Below are 24,985 nucleotides of genomic sequence, written 5' to 3' on the forward strand. Positions count from 1 at the left end.
TGTGTGTGTGTGTGTGTGTGTGTGTGTGTGTGTGTGTGTGTGTGTGTGTATATATATAATCTTTGCATTTTAGAGTGATGTCAACTAAAATTATGAGTCTTTTTAATATGGCTGGAACAAATAAGCTTAATTTCAGAAAGACCAATCTGATGAAGATTTTGTGTGGTATTGAGTTATCATAATTAAGCAATTAATGCTAAAGTTTAAAGTTTTGTTAAAGATTTTTATTTTTTTATGATTTTTGCCTAAAAAAATGTAAATATTACATATATATATTTTCCGTTTAAGAATGTTTACCTGATTTGTACAGCGAAAAAGACCTTCAAAATTCTGTTGGGAGTATTTTAAAACATGCACCTGACAGAAAAGAGAGTGGAGGACGCCAAAAGTCGATTTTTGGATATGAACTAGAGGAAGAAGATGGAGATACTTTAAATTTATAATATACATAAATTCTTTCCAAAAACGTATTAAAAAGTTCGTACTTAATGGTAATACTTATTATTGTTAATACTTATTATACTATATTGGAATATGAATTATCATTTTCTTTTCTATTCTTAAGAAATGGTGTGAAAACATAAATTTCAACCTTAGGTAATCATGCAACTAAGTTTTCCAACAAGTATTTGTTAACAACGTCCTTAAGTTGTGAATTTGCGTCTTTTAGACGTAAAAAGAGGACGTCTGAATTACGTCCTAAAAAGATGTCATTTGGCGTTGCCATTTAGAACCAGTTCTGAATGTCTTAATAAAGTCGCAAATAGACGTTTTAGTTACGTCTTAAAAAAACGTCCTTCTTAAGTCCTATAAAGGCGTCATCTAGCGTTGCCATTTAGAACCGGTCCTAAACGTTCCAAAAAGACGTCTTTTTGACATCATATAGACGTCGGCGTGTCGACTGGGTACCCTACGGGCATTTGCTGATTTAAAATGGATTTAGATCCCTTTTAAATGATATTTAAATCAATCTGAACGTTTCGGAATCAATTCTAAATGGATTCGGAGTATTTAGAAAGCGTTTAAACGCTGAATAAAGACCTTATCGGGCATTATGACATTTAATCGACATTTGTTTGATGTTTAACCTAAATTTCGATTAAGCATAATGTTCGAAAAAAAGCCTTGACGGATTTATTGCCTATTTTATCAAAATATCATTCTCTACCCAAAGACTCAAGAACACTTTTACAAAGTAAAAACTGCACGGGTGCTGTTGCCATGAAAGATATTTATGGGCGTAACGGTGAATATGTTTACATGGGTTTTGAAACACAACTAGCTTGCTTGATGAAGCATGCCATAACATGCAGCAAAAGTAAAAGTAATGATAGCTACTTGTTATTCAATGTTGATGGATTGTCACTTTTTAAAAGTTCATCACAATTCTGGTCTATGTTATGCATAGTTAGTTATGAAGAACTAGTTTCAAGACCATTTGAATCAGTGTTTTTTAAAAGGGCTGATTTGACATTTTTTAAGAAATTCACTTTTTGTGTGTTTTGTGTCCTTCTATGATAGCTTCATCAATTTATGTTAAAAATGTGTTTAAATTTTATCTTCTTACACAAATAAAGCCACCTGAAAGTTTTTCATTTTTTTTAAAAAGGCAAATTTGCTTCAAATACGCCCTTTTTAAAAAAATCACTCTCAAGCTGATTTGTATTTTTAGGCGCAATACGCAGAAAATGTAAACAGTTTTTTGTATGTTGTTGTTATTATAAAAATTTTAATGGATCTCGTCATTCCAAGTCCTAGAAAGAGGAAAGAAAGTTATCCTTGTGAGTACAAACATAATAAAATAAAACAAGCACGTTTAATGGGGCAGTCATACATAAATCATAAGGGAAATGAAGTTCCACCAAAGTACCCTAAGTTTACTTGCAGGTAAGTTTCAAATATCCGATGTAATATATATATATATATATATATATATATATATATATATATATATATATATATATATATATATATATATATATATATATATATATATATATATATATGTAATATATATACACTATATATACATTTACATATAGTATATTTAAATCATTTTAAACTTATCAAAAATTTAATGTTTACATCAAACTATACAAAAATTATAAAAAATACTATACTATAAGATTTTGAAACATTAATCAAATTTCATGAAAGCATAAGTTTAAAATAATTTAAATATATTATATATCTAAAATTTATAGAATAGCATACTTCAAAATATTTTAACCCTAAGTCTAAACCAGCTATAGTACTTAGATAGTAGTATACCTGTTTTATACAGGTATGATGAGTAAAACGACTTTAAAGTAAATAATTTACAGGTTTTACATATTAAACCTAGTGATTCTTTCCGGGAATTTGTTCCCGGGAAATTCCCGGGAAAAATTTTATTCCAATTTCCCGGAATCCCGAGAAATTTTTTTCGGGATCCCGGGATTTTTGTACACACATTTTTTAACTTTCCCGCCAAAGTCAGAATTTTTTGTTTTCCGGACCATAAGAAATATTGCTTATTTATATTGTTTACATATTGAAATTTATCGCAGCGCATTGGGAATTTTTAAAAAAATGTCCTTAAATCTTAAAACTTCGAAGGTTTGGAGTTATTTTGATCTTAAAAAAGCAGACGAGGCACAATCCAAACATTGTCCAAAAATATTACTATGCAAAGGTGGTTCCACTGTTGGATTGAATAGGCATTTAGAAAAAATCCATAATATTATTTTAAATAAAGAAGAAGAACCATCAACTAAAAAACGTTGTGTTCAATTAACAATTGATTCCATGACAAAAAAAGTTTCATTGGGAGAACGATTGGCTCGTTTTGCTGCGATTGATGGTTTTTCTATTAATGCAATAACTGAATCATCAAATTCGTGAGTTGCTTCGTGATAAAGGCTTCACTCTTCCTAAATCGAAAACAGATGTCATGAATCTTATATATATATATTATTTGGAAATAGTCGAAGAAAATAAAAAAAAGATACTCGAAATAAAAGGAAAAAAATGCAAGTTTAGTATAGATTTGGATGAATATTCAAAACATGGCAGAAAATTTATGAATATAAATCTTCACTTTAATGAAGGCTTTATTAATCTTGGATTAGAGCCAATGTTAGGATCGCACAATTCAAATGATTGCCTAGAACTACTCATCAAAAAATTAAACATGTTTAATGTAAGTCTTACAAATGATGTAGTTTGCATAACAACTGATGGTGCTTCTGTTATGGAAAAATTAGGATATACTTCGCCTTCTGAATATCAACTTTGTTTTGCACACGCAATACATTTAGCCGTTGTTGATGTAATATATAAAAAAAAAGGTAAAAATAATAATCAAAGTACTAATGACAAAGATATTGAAGATGATGTCTTTGATGATGACGATGATTATGATGAGGAGGAGGATCAGCAAAATGAAATTAGTGACCAAGTTCCTGATCTTGTTCCTGAGCTTCATAAAGTTCTTGTTAAAGTTAGAAAAGTAGTTGTAACTTTTAAAAGATCTCCTTTAAAAATGGATTCTTTAAAGCGTTATTCTAAAAATGAATTTGGACAAGAGCTAGTGCTAATTTTGGATTCAAAAACTCGTTGGAATTCAATGTTGACCATGATTCAAAGATTTATTAAAGTTAAAAAAGCAGTTTTTAAATCTCTCGTGGATTTCAGTTTAGAAAACCTAAAGTTGTCTGATGATGAACTTACAGTAATTGAAAATTTAGCAAAAAGTCTGGAACTTATTGTCTTAGGTTCTGAAATGATTTGCAGAAGGGAAGCAACTTTATTAACAGCTGATGACACATTAAAATTTATGGTTAAAGAACTTGATGTTCAAGATTGCTACCTAGCAAAAGATCTTAAAAATGTTTTAATTGAAAGAATATGTCAAAGAAGAAAAAAAGATCTTGTTGGTTTACTAAAACTTTTAGATAATCCACAATCTTCAAAAAGTGATATGGATGATGACTTATTTAGCATGCCATCTAAAGCAGTTATGATAAATTTAGCGATTGAAATAGCTGGTCGACTTTTTCCCATAATTGAAAATATAGCAAAAGAAAAAGATAGCGATAGAAAATTTAACAATAGTATTATTGATATAAATCAATAATATATCAATAGTTATCTGAATCTATGGCTGCCAGATTAGAAAAATTTGTAAAAAAAAAAGATGTTTTTGAAGTCAAGTGCAATAAATCAATTATGCGTCAAGAATTCAATCTGTTTGAAGCTACTAATAAAAGATCGCATAACTTAGATATGCTTTATAATGCGCTTTTAACTATTCGTCCTTCCAGTGTAGAGGCTGAAAGGGTGTTTAGTTCAACTGGATTTTTTTTTACCAACTATAGAACTAGATTGATCGACATTCATCTCGATGCACTGGTTTTTCTCAGAAGTCACTTTAAAGTTGTAAACAGTTACAAAAAATAAATAGAAAAATAGAAAAGCGTATTTAGTTATTTACATTTTCTCTGAGGAAGATTTTCCCGGGATCCCGGGAACAATGTAAATAATTCCCGCTATCCCGGGAATGGAAAAAGTCCGGGAAATCGCAATCGCTAATTAAACCTTTCTTGAATAGAAGTTTGATATGCCTAAGTTTTATTATGATTTTTTTTTTCAGATTGTTAACATATACTGAATAGTTAAATCTAGTTATAGTAAGCCTAGGCCTATATAGTTCTTGAGAGTATAACAGGTGGAAGCACTAAAAAGTCAAATACTCTTAATATGATTTGGTCTATTTTCCTACAACTTTAGTGGCAATGTTGTTCTCTGTTTAAGATTATAAATAATGCTGTGTATTTTAACAAAAACGTTTTCTAGCTTGTATTAACTGTATAATAATTTTTCTGGTTTCTTTTTTAAGGTGCAATAAAAAGTGTTTGGAAAACTTTGGAGAGGCTAACTGTGTGGATATCTTTTCCAAATTTTATGATATAAAAAACAAAGACAAACAAGATTTTTATATTCAAGGATTGATAGATGTCACTAAAGTTAAAAGAAGAGTGCCACATCAAAAGAATCTTGAAAAACCAAAGCAGCCAAATAGCTTTTCCTATCATGTGATTGTAGGCAATATACGCGTAAAGATATGTTGCAGTGCACTTTTATCTGTCTTAAGTATTAGTGAAAAACGATTACGGAGAATAAGGAACCTTAAGGTTATTGGAATAACCCCTGAAGGTAAAAGAGGAAAAGGTATTACTAATTGTCTTTCTCAGAATGTTTATGACATTGTTAGTAATCACATAAGATCATTTTCACTCAAGGAATCACATTACTCAGGCAAAAAAGTATACTACTTCAATGCTAGTTTAAATGTAAAACTAATGTGGCAACTTTTTTGTGATAAAAATCCAGATTTAAAAGTGAGCAATTCTTTTTACTGGAACCATTTTAAAACAAATTTTAACTTTCGGTTTGGGCGCCCACAAGTGGACATTTGTTGCACGTGTGAAGAATTAAATCTTGGACTGAAATCACCACATCTCAATGATGTAGCTAAACGAGCAGCGCAGACTGATTTAGATGCTCACAAGCTCAGGAGTAAAAAATTTTACAATGCTTTAAAACATGAAACATCAGAAGATGGCTCAAAGGAGGAGCACATTCTATCATTGGCATTTGACTATATGAAGACGATAAGCTTGCCAAAATTACCTATCCAACAACTTTATTACATGAGACAGCTATCAGTCAATGTTTTTTGTATACATAACATTAAAGAAGAAAAAAGTCATGTATATATATACCATGAAGGTCAAGGAAGAAAAGGGCCTAATGAAGTTGCGGCTTATTTAAATGATTATTTGATTTCACTTCTACCAAAGTATAATACATTACGTTTGTTTTGTGACAACTGTGGTGGACAAAATAAAAATCAAACCTTATCTCATTTTTGTTTATATTTAACTGACAGTGGCAGATTTGATAAAGTAGAACAGTTCATTCCAATGAGAGGGCATAGTTTCCTTCCTTGTGATAGGGACTTTGGTATAATTTCAAATATTTTAAAAACACATGACCGTCTTTATCACATGCGTCAACTCACCGAGCTTATTATTAGCAGCTCCAGATCACAAAAGTTTACGGTGAAAGAAATTGTAGATGCAACTGAATTTTTTGATTTTAAAGCTTGGAGCCGAAAACATTACAAAATATCTTGAATTTCTTCAGACCCAAAGGTAAAAATACCTCAAAAGAAAAGAAGGTTCACTTTTCAATTAGTAACTTGCTTCATTTTGTATATGAGCATGATAAAAAAGGCTACATTAAGGCATTCACCAATATTAATGGTTTTTTTATGTCCAAACATACGGGTACTGTACTACAGGTGGATAGTTTGGCTCATCCAAGTGGCAAAGTTACACTAAAAAAAATGAAGGTGGAAGACCTTAACAAATTAAAGCAATTCATTCCTGAAGAATTCAACGAGTTTTATAACGAGCTGTACTCCTGGCCAACTAATGAATATGAGAATCTCCCTGATAGTGACTTTGAGGGGGGACTAGATTAATTCTTACTGATAGCTAATTTAGTTATATATATGTATTATATTTATTACTGGGACGTAAAAACATTGTTTTAAAGTACATAGTTGTAGTTCTTACGGAGTTTTAATTTGTTTTCCTTCCTGAAATATTCGATTTTTTTTAAAAGGGCAAATTTTTCGATATTTCATACATTAATTATTAACAAACGAAATGTTATAACAATTATCAAAGTGTATTAAGATGTTACTCTTGCATATATTTTTTAAAAATATATTACACATTTTGTATATTTAATATTAAAAGATATAAAGAGTTTTTTTTGGTTTTCTCAAAAACGGGTTTTGAGCAAATCAGCCCTTTTAAAAAACACTGATTCATTTCTTGTGTCCCTTGTTTGTGGTGGAAGCAAACTTGCATCTGCAACATTATTTCTTAATGATTTAGTGGTAGGATTGAATAAAGTTAAACAAGATGGTATTAAAGTGGATGGTATTCAATATAAGGTTATTGTGAAAGGATTTGTGTGTGATGCACCAGCACATGCATTTATTAAGTGTACTAAAGGTCACACAGCATACCATGGTTGTGAAAGGTGCACTCAAACAGGGGAAAGAGTTTATCATAGAATTACTTTTCCTATTTTAAACGCTGAAAAACGCACTGATCCTTCATTCTCTAGTAAAAAACAATACAACATCACAAGAATAATGTTTCCTTACCTTTACTTGAACTTGGTATTGGTGCAGTATCTCAAGTTCCTTTGGAATATATGCATTTGATTTGTCTTGGTTCTACACGCAGATTATTAATGCATCTTTAACGTGGTAAACGATTAACTAATATTGGTATGCAAACTGCAAATGCAATATCGTGTGAACTAATAAATATAGCCAAATATGTTACGATGGAATTTAGTCGTAAAACAAGAAGTTTAAATGAAATTGATCGTTGGAAAGCGACTGAATTTAGGATATTTTTGTGCTATCTTGGACCTTTGGTTTTACGAAGTAATCTTCCACCACAACAATACCATCACTTCATGTTAATGCATCTTGCTGTGACAATTCTTTCAAGTAATTCAACTTTAAATATGTAATGTGATTATGCAGAAAATCTTTTAAAAGAGTTTGTTGACCAAATGTCTGAACTATATGGCGATACTGCAGTTATATAGACTATAGGTAGTCTCATCTATATTTGTGATGACGTTCGACGATTTGGTACACTAGATGAATACAGGGCTTTTCCTTAAGAAAACGCATTTTTTTCCTTAAGAAAATGATTAGAACTGGCAAACTCCCTTTAAGACAAATATGCAGGCATTTATCTGAACTTGGTGAAAAGCCATTTGTGTTTTGCAGGCCTTGTTCTCAACAGCCAAAACTGTCTAAACAACATTCCAACGGACCAACGTTAGGTAATCAAGCCACACAGTATACGCAAATTTGTTATGCAGGTTTTACATTTTGTTTAGATAACTGCAACAATTGTGCACTACTTACAGATGGAAAAATTATTGTTATTGATAACATAATTGACACTAGCTACGATTATGTTATTATATGTTGTAAATTTTCCAAACAAAAAAGTTTTCATTTCTATCCTTGTAAATCTTCACTATTTCAAGTGTACCGTGTCAAAAATTTGTCAGCTGAGTTTTTTGTTATTCCAGCAACTAATATTTTTAAAAAGTGCATGCTTATACCAAGAGATAATTACTTTGTAGTTTTTCCGCTATTTTATGGGCATACAACTGGCATTAGAACATTACTTTATTATCCTTTGTACTCTAAATATTTATATGAATAAGTGTCTTTTTGTTAAATTTATTTGTTTTTTATTTATGATTTATTATCTACTTTTTCAATTTTTGGGAAAATTTTTAGGATTGGGAAAAATTGCTGGTGATCAGTTTCTTTCTTCGACGTACGGAAAAAAAGCATTAGATTGGGCAGTCGCCCGAAGAAGTCAATTGATATGATGATTTGTAATTCGCGAAAATTTAATACGAAAAAAAAACATTTTCGAAAAAAATATATAAAGAAACGAAATAAGAAAAGAAAACAAAGAGGAGGATTGCCTTTTTTAATCGCACCAATTATAGCAGCTATTGCAGCTAAAGCAGCCATCGCTAGTAAAGCGGCAGCGGCGGCGGCTATTGCTACGAAAACAGCTTTAGCGGCTAAAGCAGGAGCGATTGCAATAGGGACAGCGAAAGCTGCAGCGAGCGGGGCAATAAGTGCTGGCGTTGGACAAGGAGTGAAAACAGTAATTGAAAATAATAAATAATAATACAACAAATGTAAAGATATAATAATACAACAAATGAAAAATATATAATTTACTCGTTATTTTTTCTTTTTTTTGATTGTTTTAAAACAGCAGCATATTTCATAGAGAGTGAATTCACATTAAAATGAAATACGGTTTGTTGATCAATCGAAAACATACCATTTCTTAACTGATGTTCAAAATCCAAATAACAGTTTTGCTTATCTGATACACCAACAATGCGATGAATCAAAAATTAAATCGAGTCGGAAAAAGAATCGTTAAGTGGGTTTTGACAAAACGACGAAAGTAATAATAACATATTTTTTTTATTTTTTCAAGTTCGAAGACGATGGTGGATAATGGATGCCGAAGGAATTCAAGTCAGCAAAACTCACTGTTGCATAAGGGAGGTATCGCTAACAAGGATGTTCGATCCTTTTGGCTTTATGTTAAATGTTCACGGTATACCGTGCATCGATTACGATGATATGCCGACAAAGTATAGAAACGCTTTTGTGTTTTGCTCGAAATATATACATAGACTTCCGTTTTATCCGAAAAACAGTCTGCTAACAACTTCAAACAACTTGTTTTCATCGACTAAAGTGATGCGTTGTAGAGATGTACCGGAATATTTAATGCGGTTTATAAATAAGAACGATGTTGTATTGTATAAAGGTGGTACAATCGAAAAGCGTTTTTGTGATTCGCAGCAATTACTATCATACAATATAGAAATGTTCGGTGTGCCGAAATTTGAAAACATTATATCTCCTTTTAAATACGGACATTGCGGTGGACATATTGACGATCGTGAAATGATTGATTGTCCATCCGTGGAGATAATGAGTTTTCACTATTATATGTGTCAGTATTGTATGGAAGATTTATTTAAAATAAAAAATATGATACAATAACCTAACTTTGTTTTTTCATTTTTTTTTTATTTTTGTGTTTAGTAAAATATAAAAAAAATTGAGGAGGAACCGATGGAAATTGATGAACAGATCGTTCATTCGAATCCGATCGTTCAAACCGAAGACGAAGAAGAACCTATGGAAATCGACGAATAATGGAATTATTCTATACGAAATTGACTCAGAGTAAAATCGATTCGCTATCCAAACACGATATTTCTGAACTACTTGTAAAAGCGAATATAATGGATAATAATAAATACTCGCGTTATTGCGATATTTTAAAACGACTAAAAAACGACCATACGAATAGCGAAATCAAACAAAAAGTAAATCGTTGCGTTTTAAACATCCCAGTTAACCATCCCAACTGGGTCCCAGCTGGGATTGACTGGGATTGAGCTGGGATTACTGGGATTGGGTTCCGGCTGGGATTTGTTCTGGGTGCCAGATGGGTCCCATACGGTGTGAAAATAACGCCGTAAATAAAATCTGGGTTTTTACTGGGACTGGCATGGGACTTCGTAAATGATTTACGGCTGGTTTGAAGTTAGGACGCGTGGTTTAATGGTAGCGTGTATTTTCTAATCAAAGCATATTTTTTGGCATCGTTTTTATTAAAAAGTTTTATTGAAATAAAACTGCAAAATTCTTTTAAAGTGTAACGCGGCTTGATTTAGATTGAATATACACTTGCATTTGGAGTAAATATACACAGGAACTTCATTTGGTTTTTTTATTGTATTTTTGTAAAAAACATTTACATATCAGTTTCAATTCTATATTAAAAGTATGAATATGTTAAAATCAATATTTAGTCATCCATTTAAAAAATGAATTCACAAAAAAAAAAAAAAAAAAAAAATGTGACATGCTCTCAAATTTCTTAGATGCCCTGCATATAATAAAATTTTAGATAAGAATTTTAGACTGAAATTCAGACTGAATTTCATAGCCATTAATAAGTTTGAGAGTATGTCAACGTTTACTTTTTTACAGACTTGTAAAATGCTTTATCAAACTGAAGTCATGTTTTTTATTTTTAATGCTATAGACAAATGTGGAAATTTTTTCAAATTTGTTTATATGGTTTGGTGTGCTTACAGTTATGGCTTAGTCACTAAGCCATTACACATTAACTCACTAAGTTAGTGTGTTTTGTTTTAAGTTATCTTTTTCAAGCAAATCTCAATGTTACTGTGCAAAATATCGTAAGGTTTTACTAATTAAACTGCCATATCTAAACTTTAAATATTATCTATAAATACATAAATGTTTTACATTTTCTATAAGTTATAGAGTTGATAATATATTACTTATATTATAAATGCTGTAACTGATATTATAAGTTATAATATCAGTTACAGTATTTATAATATAAGTAATATATTCTATATAAGGTTTTTTATGAAAAAATGTTTAAATTATTTATATTGTGAAATATTTGTTAATAATAGTAAGTAATAGCGAAAATTATTAGGTGTTTTAACCTTTTACTTTATTTGTCTGTAATAATAAAAAATTATTACAATTTGTTTAGATATATTTATTTTTTAATACATTTTTAGAATTTTTTAAAATAAAATATAAATTTAGAATATAAAATCATATAATGGATAGTTTATTGCCTTTTTCATATAATTATCGCACTAAGCGTAGAAAAATAAACACTGCTGTATCTAAACTGCTATCAGAAGTTCAACATAAATTTGAAAACAAAGATTTGGTTAAAAGTTATCAAAATGACTCAAGCTCAAATGATCATGAATATAGCTGCAATGTATCAGAAAGTATTTGTAACACACATGAAATTATTACAACAACTACAGATTTTCCAAATCATCAAAACAATTTTATGCATGAATTTGCACCATTGAATAAAAGCATGAATGTAATGACTCAGTTCCATGCAAGTGCAATAAACACAGTAAATAGCTGTTGTTCAGACAAAAATGAATATTGTGCTTGTGTATCAGATACAACTGATGAAGATTATGGTGATAGTGATTTAACTTTTTTTTCTGAAAGTAATGACTCCAATTTAACTAGTTTCAATAAAAACTTAGCAAGTTGGGCAGTTTCTTTTAATATTTCACAAAATGCAACTACACATTTATTGCAGATTTTGAAACCACTTGTTTCAAGCGTACCAAAAAATGCCAGGAGTCTTCATCATACTCAAAGAAAAATTGATATAAAAAATGTTGCAGGAGGTGAATACTTTTATTTTGGTATTAAATATTGGTTATCAAAGTTTTTGATAATGGTTCCTCAAAATCCAGAATTAAAGGAACTTAAGTTGCATATTAACATTGATGGTATACCAATTTTTAAAAGTTCTAATTCATGTATTTGGCCAATTCTTGGAATGTTTAAAGAAATTTCAGATGTTTTCCCAATTGCCATATTTTGCAGTAATAGTAAACCTAATCCAGTAACTGATTATTTGAAAGACTTTGTTGCAGAAATGAAATATCTAGAAAAGTCACCATTTGAGGATAGTAAAGGTCATAAATTTATTGTAAAACTAGATGCAGTAATATGTGATGCCCCTGCAAGAGCATTTTTAAAGTGTATTAAATCTCATACTGCATATCATAGCTGTGAGCGATGTTTACAAAAAGGTCAATGGTTTGGAAAAATTATTCTTCCTAATTTATCAGCTCCACTTAGAACTGATGAAAGTTTTCATATGCAAGCAGATAAAAAGCATCACATTGATAACATGATATCTCCATTTTTAGATTTATCATTTGGAATGGTTTCATCTTTTTCACTTGATTATATGCATTTAGTATGCTTAGGAGTAGTTAGGAGAATGATTAATCAATGGGTGCATGGGAGTAAAAAAAATCAAAGTTTATCAAAAACATCATTAACAACATTATCAGAAAAACTAGTTTTATTTAAACAGCATGTACCAAAAGAATTTTCACGCAAACCTCGCTCAATATGGGAATTTAAACACTGGAAAGCTACTGAATTACGTCAGTTTCTGTTATACACTGGTCCAGTAGTTTTAAAAGGTACATTGCCAAATGATGTTTATTTAAACTTCTTGGATTTATCTGTTGCTGTACGTATTCTTTTAAGTCCATCGCTTTGTGAAAATTATCTTGATTATGTTAAAAAGTTGCTAACATATTTTGTTGCTACATTTTGTAAATTGTATGGTAAAGATCATTGCGTTTATAATATTCACTCTTTAATTCATTTGCCAGATGATGTTAATCGTTATGGTGCTCTGGATAAAGTTTCTTCTTTTCCATATGAAAGTTATCTTGGAAGATTAAAAAAGCTTGTGCGACGACCTCAGTTTTTGTGTTTTCAAATTGTGAGAAATATTTTTGAAGGACATTTGAATCCCACAGATCAAGTTTGCAATAATAAAAAAAGTGTTTTTAAAGAGCTTCACACTGAAGGTCCAGTTCCTATATCATATCGTCACTGTTTGCAATTTAAACAGTATAAATGTGCTAAGTTTTTTGCTTCAATTAATGATTGTTTTAAAGTAAACGGTAAAGTAGGTGTTATAAGAAATTTTTTACAAGTTCCAAATAGCAAATGCAATGAAGCTTATATTGTTTTTCAAAAGTATGAACTTTTACAACCATTTTTTACAAATCCAATGAACTCTGACTTACTTTCAATTTTTTTTGTAGAGAAGGTATCATGTTTTAATAAAATATTCTCGATTGTAGATTTAGATTGTAAATATGTAAAGTTACCATTTAAAAATGGATTTGTAATTATGCCTCAGATGCACCTGCACTAATTTTTTCTCTCTTTACTTGCTTTTTTTTATATATTCTTATTGCATTCTACTGTATCTTTTTTTTTTATTAAATATTTTAAATTTATTACATTCCTTGTATAACATACTTTAATATAAAGGCATATGTTAGGGTAAATACTGTAGTAAAAATTATTTGAGTTGTAATTACTCAAATAATTTTTACTACAGTATTTACCCTAATAATAATTACATACTTATTAAAAATATGCCATCGTATTGTTGGTTGAGTGTGATGCCTATTTTATTAGATTAAAATGTCTTATGCAATAGTTTCATTTGATGAGAGTAATGAAACAGATTTTCTTCCATTAAACTGGATTGCTGATGGTACCTTACTGAGTGATATTCCTATGCGAATTAAAAAGCATCATTTAGTCAAGTTTTATATATACAATATATTTATATATATGCTATTTTTTATACTTTATATATATATGACTATATGTTTATATATGCAGCAGTGTCTATGTACACTTTGCTTTTCTACTCAAAGAATTTATTAATTTCTTTAAATAATTTATAAAATATTTAGAATAAATATTATACAAGCTGATAAAAGCGATACAAGCGAAGTTGACTCTGATTGCAGTGAAGAGTTTATTGAACAGTAATCTTTTGTATTAGCGATGTTATTGTTAATATTAATATATATATATATATATATATAAATATATATATATATATATATATATATATATATATATATATAAATATATATATATATATATATATATATATATATATATATATATATATATATATATATATATATATATATATATATATATATATATATAAAAATATATATCTTTCTTTTTTTTTTTTATTAGGAACAAGAAAGTTATTCCAGTGCACAAAAAATTTAAACATTTAGAAAAATCTACTTTTTTACCCAAACCAGAATGTTCATCTCCAATTCATATTATACCAAAGCCAGCTCCTCCTTCATTTTTATCAGTAAAACATTCTGATATTTTCCAGCAATCTGATTGGAATGAGTGTGATATTGAAATTACTCGTCATAATAGTGAGTTAATAAGTTTTACCATTTTTGTTTATTTGTTTTTTAATTTATGTTTTGATTATGCTAGTTGCGCTTGATTTAGCAACTGTTGTTGAAAATAAAACATATATGCCGACATCCAGTTCCTCTGCTAACAGTAAGCTTTTATGTTTTTTTCTATATTTATTGTTAAGCCAATTTTTTAATGTAGCTAAAAAATTTTTTTTTTCCATGAGTTGTATAATAATGAAAAAAAATTTCCAGGAAAAAATGTATCTTTTATATCTTCCTTTTCATTTTAGTATAGGAAAAAAAAATTAATAACTTATTGAACTTGTTTGTTATTGATAAGTTATTAATAAGTTTCATAATTATCAAAATTATCTAAAAGTCTATTTTTCAAAATTAATGTTTATTTGTTATTTTATAGCTGCAAGTACTAGTCAGACTAACACAATATTAACTGCAATTTTGACACAAATTGAAGACATAAAACAAACCCTAAAAGTCCATTCTGCTATTTTGCAAAGCCTAGGGCAACGAGACCAAGGCATAAATGCAACTTTATGTCAGCTTCCAGAAGATATTAGATTACCTATTTTGACACATGAAGATTTACTGATAATGGATCAGAAGTTGGTAGATCCTCTAGTGAAGAAATGTATGGTTAGTAAGATAAATGTTTTCAAATAATTTTTTTTTTTTTCATTAAGTATTTTTTTGTATTATTAGAATTTTTTCAATAATTATCTAACTAATTTTTTAAATTATTTTCTAACTAATTTTAGACTTTTTGTGTAGATTAAAGTGATAGCTGAAATTGGTGGAGTTGATCTTTGCAACTTTATAAAACGATCAATGAAATTTCTTCTTGGCAATGATCTCTCTAGAAAGTTAAATCTTACTGGACAAAATCAAAAGCAACCATTTAAAACATTGAATTTGTTTGAAGTTCTGTTTAGTGAGTCTATACATATACATGTACATACATACATACATACATACATACATACATACATACATACATACATACATACATACATACATACATACATACATACATACATACATACATACATACATACATCCATCCATCCATCCATCCATCCATCCATCCATCCATGCATGATGCATGCATGCATGCATATATGCACTGTAATACATTGTAAAATTTAATCAGCTTGCCCACTTTTGTTTTGATTTTGACCCTGAAATGGTCATAATCAAAACAATTCCAATTTGTGAGCAGAAATCTATAACTTTTTGGTGGGTTAGCATTGGTTTTTTCAAACCAACAGGTCATGACTTATTTATTTTTTTGTTAACTAAATTTATTTAGTAATTAAACTCATATCTATGAAGTGTACTTCAAGCTATTGTCTAAAATTTAAAAAAAAAAAAATTTTTCTAGGTAGTGTGAAAGTCAATGCAACAACTCAAGATGCAAATAAAAAGCAAGTTGAGGCAGAACTTTCAAAGTGGTTTTCTAATTCAGGGGACCGTGGTAGTGATTGTCGAAAAAAGGGAAATAATAGATTAAAAGATGTCACCGGATAGTTCTTTGCCGAATATTTTGGAAAATAAAATTTTTATTTAAAATTATTTTGATTTTTAAATTTGTTGTTTATTTTTAATTTATAAAATTAGTGTAAAAGTGGACGAAAGCACTAAAGAAGCGAAACGATAAACTTTATAGCAGAATTTTTGTCATGCGACTATGGTGGCGATATGAGAGAACTACTGTGGCAGAATATTACTATAGTAGAACAGTTTTGCTTCAAATCATTGTATAATAACAGTTTTTTGTTGCATAAAAATATCATGAAATTCAAATCTGTTTTTTCAATTGATTCGTAAAAATTAAGTTAGACCTAATACATTTTATTGTCCTGACAGCGAATTTAATATAAATAACCTTTACTTTTTAGTTTTATATAAAAAATGCGTCGCTTTTTAATCAAAATATTGTCACATTTCGCAGATTCGAGATACAGAAAATCTGCGAAAAACAAACTATAAAAAAATGAGAAAACCCGCGGTAAATGAAAAAGTGTCTGGGTTCAATATGGGATTTCCCGTCAAAAACCCAGACTAATCCCAGATGGGACCCAGTTGGATCCCACTGACAGAATCAAGATGGGACCCATAAGGGATACCCAGATGGGTCCCAGTAATTTCCCCAGTTGGTTCCCATCTGGGACCCAGTTGAAATGTTTAACTGGGATGTGTTGCGGATATTACAACGACGATTGCTTACACGAGACGCTTTTATTCGAAATACGTAAAGACATAAAAGTATGTTTCGATTCGCAAAGTCGTTGGTTTGTTCTATGGAAAGCGTTGAACAGAACAAAACGAGCATTGTATTCTCGCTGTCGATGTGACGAAATCAAACTTCAATTGAAAACAATCGAAGAATTGTTTGTCATTCTTAAACAATCTTAATTTTGTTAACGAGACTTGTACCTTTTGGTTGAATAATAATAATAAAACGTATATATAATAATTCAACGTAATGGGGTATAAATCCTCTCTGCGGACGATAAATTTTGTTTTTTTGGTCCTATGTTCGATAAAGTAACGATGGGTAGGAGCGTAAAAGTTGTCCAATTGACTCTTGGTTGCCGCTACCTTGATTATTTTGTCGAAAAGACGTCTTTGCCAAACGTTTTCTCTCGTGTTTTTTAACAAATCGAAAATAGAATTTAAATTCATTTTTTCTTTTATCTATTTACATATAATCAACATCAAATTTCAATCTTAACAAATCTATGATGCAAGTTTCTTTTTTCTTCGTCAAGCACGACATATATTTGGTGGCGTGAATGTTTATTTGTTGCAGGTATTTATGAAAGTTATTCGAATTGAAATACTCTTTTAGTACCGTCAAATTTTCGCAAACGAACGCTTTTATCGTTTCGTTTTTGTCTTTTTGTTTTCTTCCCAAAAACGATCGTCAGCATGTCGAAGCACCTCAGATTGGAAAAGTCGCCGCCCTTTTCGTAAAGACACTCTTCGTACGCGGCTCGACGTTCGGCTCTCAGCCAAGGATGGTTCATCTTGACGGGCAGCTTGCTCAACGGACAACGGGACATGCTCTCTTCGGTGTTTTCGTAGTACCAAGTCACCGCCGTGCGACGTTCGCCAAACAGCAATCGAGCCAGAGGAGGATGCGTGCAAAACAGAGAGAACGTGTGACAAAAGTACCTTTGAGAGCCCAACTCTCGCGTGGTCGGCGTCGTTTTTTTTCGAGCGCTTTTCACCAGTTCGGTTTCGGTGTCGAACGTCATGAAAAACGGCGGAGCGACTCGACTGCCGCCCAAAAAAGAAGTTTGGGCGGCCTTTGAGAGCCCAACTCTCGCGTGGTCGGCGTCGTTTTTTTTCGAGCGCTTTTCACCAGTTCGGTTTCGGTGTCGAACGTCATGAAAAACGGCGGAGCGACTCGACTGCCGCCCAAAAAAGAATCGTTTTCCCCGTAATAACCGTGTTTGTAAAAAGCGAACTGCGTCTCGGCGTAAAAACCTTCGCACGAAGGCAAGTGATTATTCAGATGAGTAAAAAACAGAGAACACTTCTCGCACTGCTGCATTTTTTGCAAACGGGCACGCGATTTTTCGTAATAAAAGCAATGTCGCAGCGTCAGCATGGAACAGGCGTGCATCGTGCTTCGGTGCGTGCAACGGTTTACAACTTCTTCTTCTTCATCTCTCAGAAAGATCTTCAGCGTCTGTCTGTTTTGCAAACGAACGTTGGCCGCCTCTCGTTCTTCGCGAGTCCGAAACTTTTTGTGCTTGTCCCGTTCCTCCGACAGCGTTTTTCTGCTTTCGAAAAGACACTTGACAAAGGCTCTCGTTTTTCTGACGGCTTTTCTCTTGAAGCTTTTCATGTAGTAAATCGCGTTGTTGTTTTTTTCGCGATACGTCCACACTTGAACGTTGCGGTGGAGGAAATACTCGTCGTACGCGAAATCTTGACACATTTCGCTCAACGTTTCGATCGTCACGAACGGTTTCTTCAACTTTTCCAACGCCGCTCTCTGAGTTTCTATCTGCTTCTCGCTCAGCCTTTCTTCCAACACCTCGTAGAATTCGCTTTCTTCTTCAAAGTCCCCCGCTTCGTCGCCGTCGTAACGCTCCCTCAAAAACTCTTTCCATTTTTCGAGCGAATCCACGTTCAGCTTGCTTAGCGTCAGAGAAACGACCATCGCTGCGTAAAAACACAATCCTTCGCCGAACAACGACGAATAGTCCAAAAACGTTTGCTCTTTTCTCCAAGCGTCGAATTCGACACGATTTTCTGTCGACTTTGCTCCGCTTCGAGGACGACGTTCTTTTCTCCCCTTCTTTGCTTTCTTCTCGCGTTTTCTTCGCTTCGTTTCGACGGATCTTGTCTTTTCAGCTTCTTTCTTTCTCTGTCTTTCTCCCTCAAAACGAAACGCTCTTCTTCCGTCATCGTCTCTCTTTTTTTTTTTTCGCTTTCTCTCGTTGTCTTTTTTCCTTTTGATTTGCAGCTCTTCTTCGGTCAATTCGTTCGCTCTTTTCGTTCGTCCGCCGATCGTCGTTAGCTGTTTCATCACTACCATCTCTTTGCCGCCGCCCTGATGTTGACGAACGTACGACATGGCTTCGAAACGGTGAAAAAGAAATAGAAAGCGCCATTGATGTCTTTCTTCAAACCGCCATACACATTACTGATTTCGTCGATCGATTAAGATGTTGTGCATATCTTTGGGGTGTATCAAAGCAAATTGAATATCGATTAAACTTAATGTTGGTGCCTGTGCAAAAACTTCAAGACTTTATTGAAACTCAACCTTCAAAAATTTGTAAAACTTATTCTTTTAAAAACAAATATTCGTAATGAACCGGTTTTATTCTCTTGATGCGTCTTTTTTCGTTTTTTTTCTTCCACCATCTTATCAACTTCTTAAAAGATCGCTCAATCTGTAAACCCTCGTTTCTCAAAGTCGATCATCTTCCAAATGATGATGAGTTGGATCGTTTTTGGATAACACTAGAACACGCTGTTTCGTTTTCATTTGGTATAACCGAAATCGAATACGATTACAATGGAAATCGATTAATATTTCTCACTTTGTCAAAAAACGAAGACATTTATCTTGCAAAATACGACGAATATAAAACCCTTGTCGATATCGAAGAAAACATTCTGGAGGAACGTTTTGAATTCAACGAATACGGAAAGGAATACGAATACGGAAAGTCCAAGATTCAAACTGAGTGGGAGATGTTTTCAGCAATGCCAGCTACCAAACAGCCAGTACTTGAATTTTGGCGGGATAATAAAGATAGATTTCCTCTGCTGTCTGAAGCAGCACGCAAATGACTGTGTATTCCCGCTTCATCTGCTCCATGTGAGCGAATTTTTAGTGCAGGTGGTAATATAGTCAGTGCAAAAAGAACAAAGCTCCAGCCAGAGAATGTGGAAAAATTGATTTACATTCAGCAAAACATTGACAGGATCACTTTTCATTCCTACTATTTGACAACCAAAGCAGACTTGCTGCTATGGCTGAAGAAGCTGCAAAAAGAATGCCATCTCGGGCCATTTTTGAGCCAGAAACTAGCAGTAAAATATCTGGATCTGCATTGGACCGATTGTCTTCTCGAGAAGTCATCAACATTGGTGATGATGATGAAGATGATGGTGGTGATGTTCCACTAGATAGCTCACACTCTACTCAGTCTATTGCCACAACATTTGCTGGTCCTTCTTGCACACCAACTGCTGGCCCTTCTCATCCACCAACTCCAGGACGTTCATCATCTGACATTTAAATTTTTTGTTGACAATTTTGACAAGTATTCTTAATTAATAAAATATCATTATGAATTTGAGAACAGAGATTAATAAAATAACTTGTTTAAAGCACACAATTAGTTTACTTTTTGGTTTCTTTCATTTCAAAGGTTTTAAGTAAAATTATCAGAACTACTGGGCATTTCTAGATATGTATTGAAATGTATCGAAATAATATAAATTTTAAGAGTTTTTACTTTATTCATTAGAACTAGCTTGTTTCGGAACTTTACAACTTTAAGCAAAAACTTTGCCAACAGAGGGTGTTACTATCTTTAGATTATAAACTCAATGTCATTTTAAGAATATTTTAGTCAGGTTATTGACTTTTTCCAATATTTTTACCATCCATTACTTTAGCAGTTGCTTAAACTTATTATATTATAAATTTGTATTATAAATTTGTAAGTATTTAAATGCTGCATTATTTTTCAGAACATTTCAAATTTGAAAATTTTTGGAACTTTTAAACTATGAAAAAAAACTTTGACAACAGATGGAGTTACAGTCTTGAAACAATATATTCTTTTAACATTTCTTTTTTAAAATCTGTTAGCATATAATAGCTGAACAATATGTCAAAATTCATTGTAAAACTATAAACTTTTTAACTTTTCTATGAAAACTTTAGCAACACACTACTATACAATCTTAGAAATAATATTCAATAGCATTTTATCATTATTTTAAGTAAGGTTATAAAGTATTTCTTTATTTTTGTTCATTGACAAGAGTAGATGATTGTAACTATTATTATTTTTAATTTCTATAATAAATTTGTTATTCTTAAAATGTCTCTTTATTCCTCGGAACATTTTGATTTTTATAAAACCGTTAATCAACAGATGGAGTTGCAATTGTAAAATAAAATGTGCTTTAAATATTAGTTTATTAAATATTTTACCTAAAAATTATAATAAACGAAATCAGTGATATTTTCATTAACGTCAAGTAAAATTAGAAGTAAAAATAATTGATTTCGTTAATGTGAATAAAAATTTAAAATTAGGATATATCTGAAGAACGAAAACTGAAATAGAATTGAATATAAGCATCAAAAAACGAAAATAGGAATAGAATTAGGAATTATTACCGAACGAAAATTATTGAATATTAAAAGAAATTTCGATACACTAATTAGTTTTTTTTGACAATTAATTTACAAATTTTGCATACTTGCTTTAAAATTGGCGCACATGTTTGACCATAACGATGATATTTGGAATGATTATAGAATGTATCAATGGACCACAAAACGTGCTTGTCATTACGTTAAGTATAAATTCAATGCGTTCAATCTTTTGTTGTAAAATAAAATAAACATCTAAAGATTCTTAAGAGTTGCAAATTAATAACAGAATAATGAGTTTATCAAGGTTGTTGGCTGGTAGGAAGCGTGACAGTTCTGTATGGAAATTCTTCGTTTACGATGAAAAAAATGACAAATCCAATTGTCTAGTACAGGACATAAATAATGAGAGCGTATGTGGCGCATCTCTTGCCGGAAAAAATTCCAGTAACTTGGTGGCGCACATTCAGAGAATGCATAAAGACACACACAAATGTTACACGGATGAAAAGAAAAAATGAAATGCAGAAAAAATATTTTTGAAACGTAAAATTGATGACAGCAATTCTATATCTTCCCGAAATAGTGGAAAGACAAAAACTCAGACAATAAGAGAATGCTTTGAACACCGAATCACCGCGTGGCCAACGGAATCAAGTAAATGTCAATTGCGTCAGGATAGCGTGATTGAAATGATTGTTAATACCAGCTATCCAATGGTATTGCTAGATCAGCCGTCGTTTTGAAAGATGATAAAAACGCTTGACACAAAATTTACATTGCCAGGTTACAATTAACACAACTAAATTTTTAAATTATTGTTTTAAATTCATTCAATGCTAAACAATTTTTAAATGTTTGCCTGTAATTATAGTATGATTAATGTAACACTATAGTAACTAAAAACACAAACTGATGTGCATTAAATTTTAACTGATTTAAATTTTATATTGCAGGGTCTGCAACACTGAACAAGCGGATAAACGAGCGTTTTCTTCTACAATCTGCACAACTGAAAGACTTGATGAATCGTACACGCAAAGTAACAATTTGTCTTGATGGTTGGACGAAGAAGCGTCTCACAGCATCGTTTCTTGGAATATCTGCTTGTTTCTATGACACCACCATTGATAAAGCACGACATGCTTTCCTAAATTTGATAGAACTCCAACATCCCCACACGGGTGAGATGCTTGCCGAATGTTTAAAGAAATGTCTTGACCAGTGGGGTATTAGAGAAAATCAAGTTATGTTGATTGTTTCAGACAACGGGTCTAATATGATTTAAGCCATCAGGCTCTTACAGGAAGTGAATGCAGCTAAAAAATCTGACGAATCTGAATCTTATGAGTTTGAATCTGATGAGTCTGAACATAAAACTGATGAGGAAGAGGTCCAGTCTCAGTCAGAACAAACTGATTTATTTCTGCCAGATCATATTCCATATCGTCGAATGCCCTGTATGGCTCACACACTCCAGCTTCTCATAAAACCAGTTTATGAACATTATAGTGCAACCATCTTAGAAACGAGACAAGTTGTATCAAGAATTAGGAAATCAAGTGTGGCAATTGAGAAACTTATTGACAAGTGTAAGAAGGCTGTGATAACTGACTGCACCTCAAGATGGAACAGTACATATCAGATGATTGACCGGCTGTTTAAAATAAAGACATCGGTGAATGAAGTTCTTATAGAAATTGGTACATATTATTTTATTATTTACGTTATTAGTGTGTATAAATTATTTTCGGAATTTTATTAAGTCTACAAAATTGCGTCTTACCTTATTTAAACTAAAAAAACGAAAATGGAAATAAATTGTAAGAAGTTCATTAGTCATTATCATTAAAAAACAAGACAGGGTATATAGTCTTTAAATTAGGTTTACTAAAAACACGGAAATACTTTACCCTGCCTTTTAAATCACATTGCAACAGTATGGAAAAAAGAGACGTATATCAATGATAATTATTAGTTATTACAATTGTTATTAGTAAACTTTAATTTCAGACGGTTTACTTAAATTTAGGAATCGACACATTCAAAGCAAGTGAATGGGTTCGTCTTCAAAACATTTCTTCACTTTTGGAACCCTTTGCAGTACAAACAGATATACTTCAGACCGATGCCCAGTCTCTTTTACAGGTTCTACCATCTATACTCAATTTGGAATGCTATTTACAAGAATATCCTACCAACAAGTTTTGATAGCGAATCTTCTTGGAGATCTACGTCAACGGTTTCAATCAATTCTGCAGCCGGACTCAGATACGTTTAATCCTCTTCCATCTGCTGCATGTTTGTTAGATCCAACCGTTGCTGTCTTTATCCTCACACCGGAAATGGGCACCTTGCTCCATGCAGCAAAGATTTATATAATAAAAGTATTTGGAGTAGAACAAGAATTACAAGCTGCTGCTGAGTCAAATGGATCTAAATGTGAATTTGCTGCCATAAAGCGCTTTAAGTTCTTGTCAAATAAAATCTTTACAAAAGAAAGAAAAATTTATAACCAAGACAACCTCACTGTTGCAAGTCAGCTGTCAAGGTATTTGGTAGACATAAGCGGTGATGAAGCGCTGCCAAGTAACGGCCTGCTCTTTTGGAAACAAAACAAAAGCAAGTATAGCAAGATTGCAATTTTGGCTGAAGATTTACTGTCCGCCCCAGCATCACAGGCGTTTGTAGAAAGGATATTTTCACTTTGTGGAATTTTAACTGTTGGTCGCCGCAATCGAATGAAAAGATGAGAATTTTACGAAACTGAACAAAAACTTGTAATTTAAATTCAACCAGATATTTTCTTTCAATTTCTTATTATAACTCAATTGAATCATTGAATGACTATTTTATGACTATTTTTATCCTTTTTTAGATGTTACTAAGGTGGTTACTATGGTTGCTAAGTTAAGAAATTGTTTAAATATTTTTCTTGAAATTTATGTATTACATTATTTCTTGAAATAATGATAGGGGAGACCGGGGCTAGTTTTCAGCAGGGGTAAGTTGACGAATTGCGTTTATCTGCAGAGTCTTTTATCAAAAAGTATCAGAAATCTCAGGGAACTTTCCTAATTGACCATTTCATCTTGGGTCCTATGACTAAAACTACTATAAATATTCCAGTCACAATTGATTTACTATTATCAGTCAGGCTGTTTTAGTAGTTGTCGTTTTTCAGGATCTTTAGGCAGTTTATTGAAAAGCTTTTAGGGTTTATTGGCAAAATTTTCACACGGGAAGCTGGAAAACAAAAAATATCTTTATAAAATTAATTTTTTTTTAAATTATTTCTAACAATATTGAAAAAATTTATTTTTACAAAAAAAATGCTTTTGAATTTTTTTACAAAAAAATTTTTTTAGGGGATTTTGTTACCAGGAACAAAGGTGGGGTGTTGTTTTGTTACCAGGAATAAAGGTGGGGTGTTGTTTTGTTACCAGGAACAAAGGTGGGGTGTTGTTTTGGCTTCATATTCAAACTACTAACTGCTACTAGCTCATAGAAATAATAAATAATTTTTATACATTTTTACTCACTAATACGTTAATAATCTTTTTTATAGTTTGCGCCAACTTACCCCGGGGTGGGGCAAGT

At 31.5% G+C, this 24,985-nt stretch overlaps 3 protein-coding genes and 3 pseudogenes across 4 annotated transcripts in view; all 6 read left to right on the plus strand.

The window, feature by feature from the left end:
* The first annotated feature begins 5,342 nt into the window (after window positions 1-5,342).
* LOC145193930 (uncharacterized) lies at window positions 5,343-6,529 on the plus strand. Its single transcript, XM_090095375.1, is given in 2 exon segments — window positions 5,343-6,189; window positions 6,192-6,529. Coding segments are annotated over 2 exon segments (1,185 nt in total).
* Window positions 6,530-6,731: 202 nt separating this feature from the next.
* The window catches only part of LOC149884570 (uncharacterized), a 317,612-nt gene continuing 299,358 nt past the window's right edge, over window positions 6,732-24,985 (plus strand). The window contains exon 1 of the mRNA XM_090095373.1: window positions 6,732-6,751. The gene's annotated coding sequence lies outside the window, so the exon portion shown is untranslated. The remainder of the gene's footprint in view (window positions 6,752-24,985) is intronic.
* LOC149884571 (uncharacterized) lies at window positions 11,365-13,463 on the plus strand (annotated as a pseudogene).
* Window positions 14,006-16,317, plus strand: LOC149884572 (uncharacterized). Its single transcript, XM_090095376.1, has 6 exons — window positions 14,006-14,100; window positions 14,324-14,520; window positions 14,600-14,653; window positions 14,927-15,162; window positions 15,298-15,457; window positions 15,908-16,317. Exons 3-6 carry the CDS (start codon window positions 14,626-14,628, stop codon window positions 16,051-16,053), a joined length of 570 nt encoding a protein of 189 aa, XP_089951502.1. The 5' UTR covers window positions 14,006-14,100; window positions 14,324-14,520; window positions 14,600-14,625; the 3' UTR covers window positions 16,054-16,317.
* LOC149884573 (uncharacterized) lies at window positions 19,378-20,294 on the plus strand (annotated as a pseudogene).
* Window positions 22,347-24,259, plus strand: LOC149884574 (uncharacterized; annotated as a pseudogene). Its single transcript, XR_016454826.1, has 2 exons — window positions 22,347-23,088; window positions 23,418-24,259. The product of XR_016454826.1 is annotated as an uncharacterized LOC149884574 (transcript).

Source organism: Hydra viridissima, unplaced genomic scaffold (assembly GCF_058129835.1).
Source record: "Hydra viridissima isolate aposymbiotic clone 2 unplaced genomic scaffold, HvirCarnegie_v1 scaffold_8, whole genome shotgun sequence".
Taxonomy (NCBI): domain Eukaryota; kingdom Metazoa; phylum Cnidaria; class Hydrozoa; order Anthoathecata; family Hydridae; genus Hydra; species Hydra viridissima.

Coding starts and splice junctions, on each gene's coding strand:
- LOC149884572 (XM_090095376.1), top strand. CDS start 14,626: ATGCCGACATCCAGTTCCTCTGCTAACA. Junction 15,163..15,297: donor CTCTAGTGAAGAAATGTATG/GTTAGTAAGATA, acceptor CTTTTTGTGTAG/ATTAAAGTGATAGCTGAAAT. Junction 15,458..15,907: donor TTTGTTTGAAGTTCTGTTTA/GTGAGTCTATAC, acceptor AAATTTTTCTAG/GTAGTGTGAAAGTCAATGCA.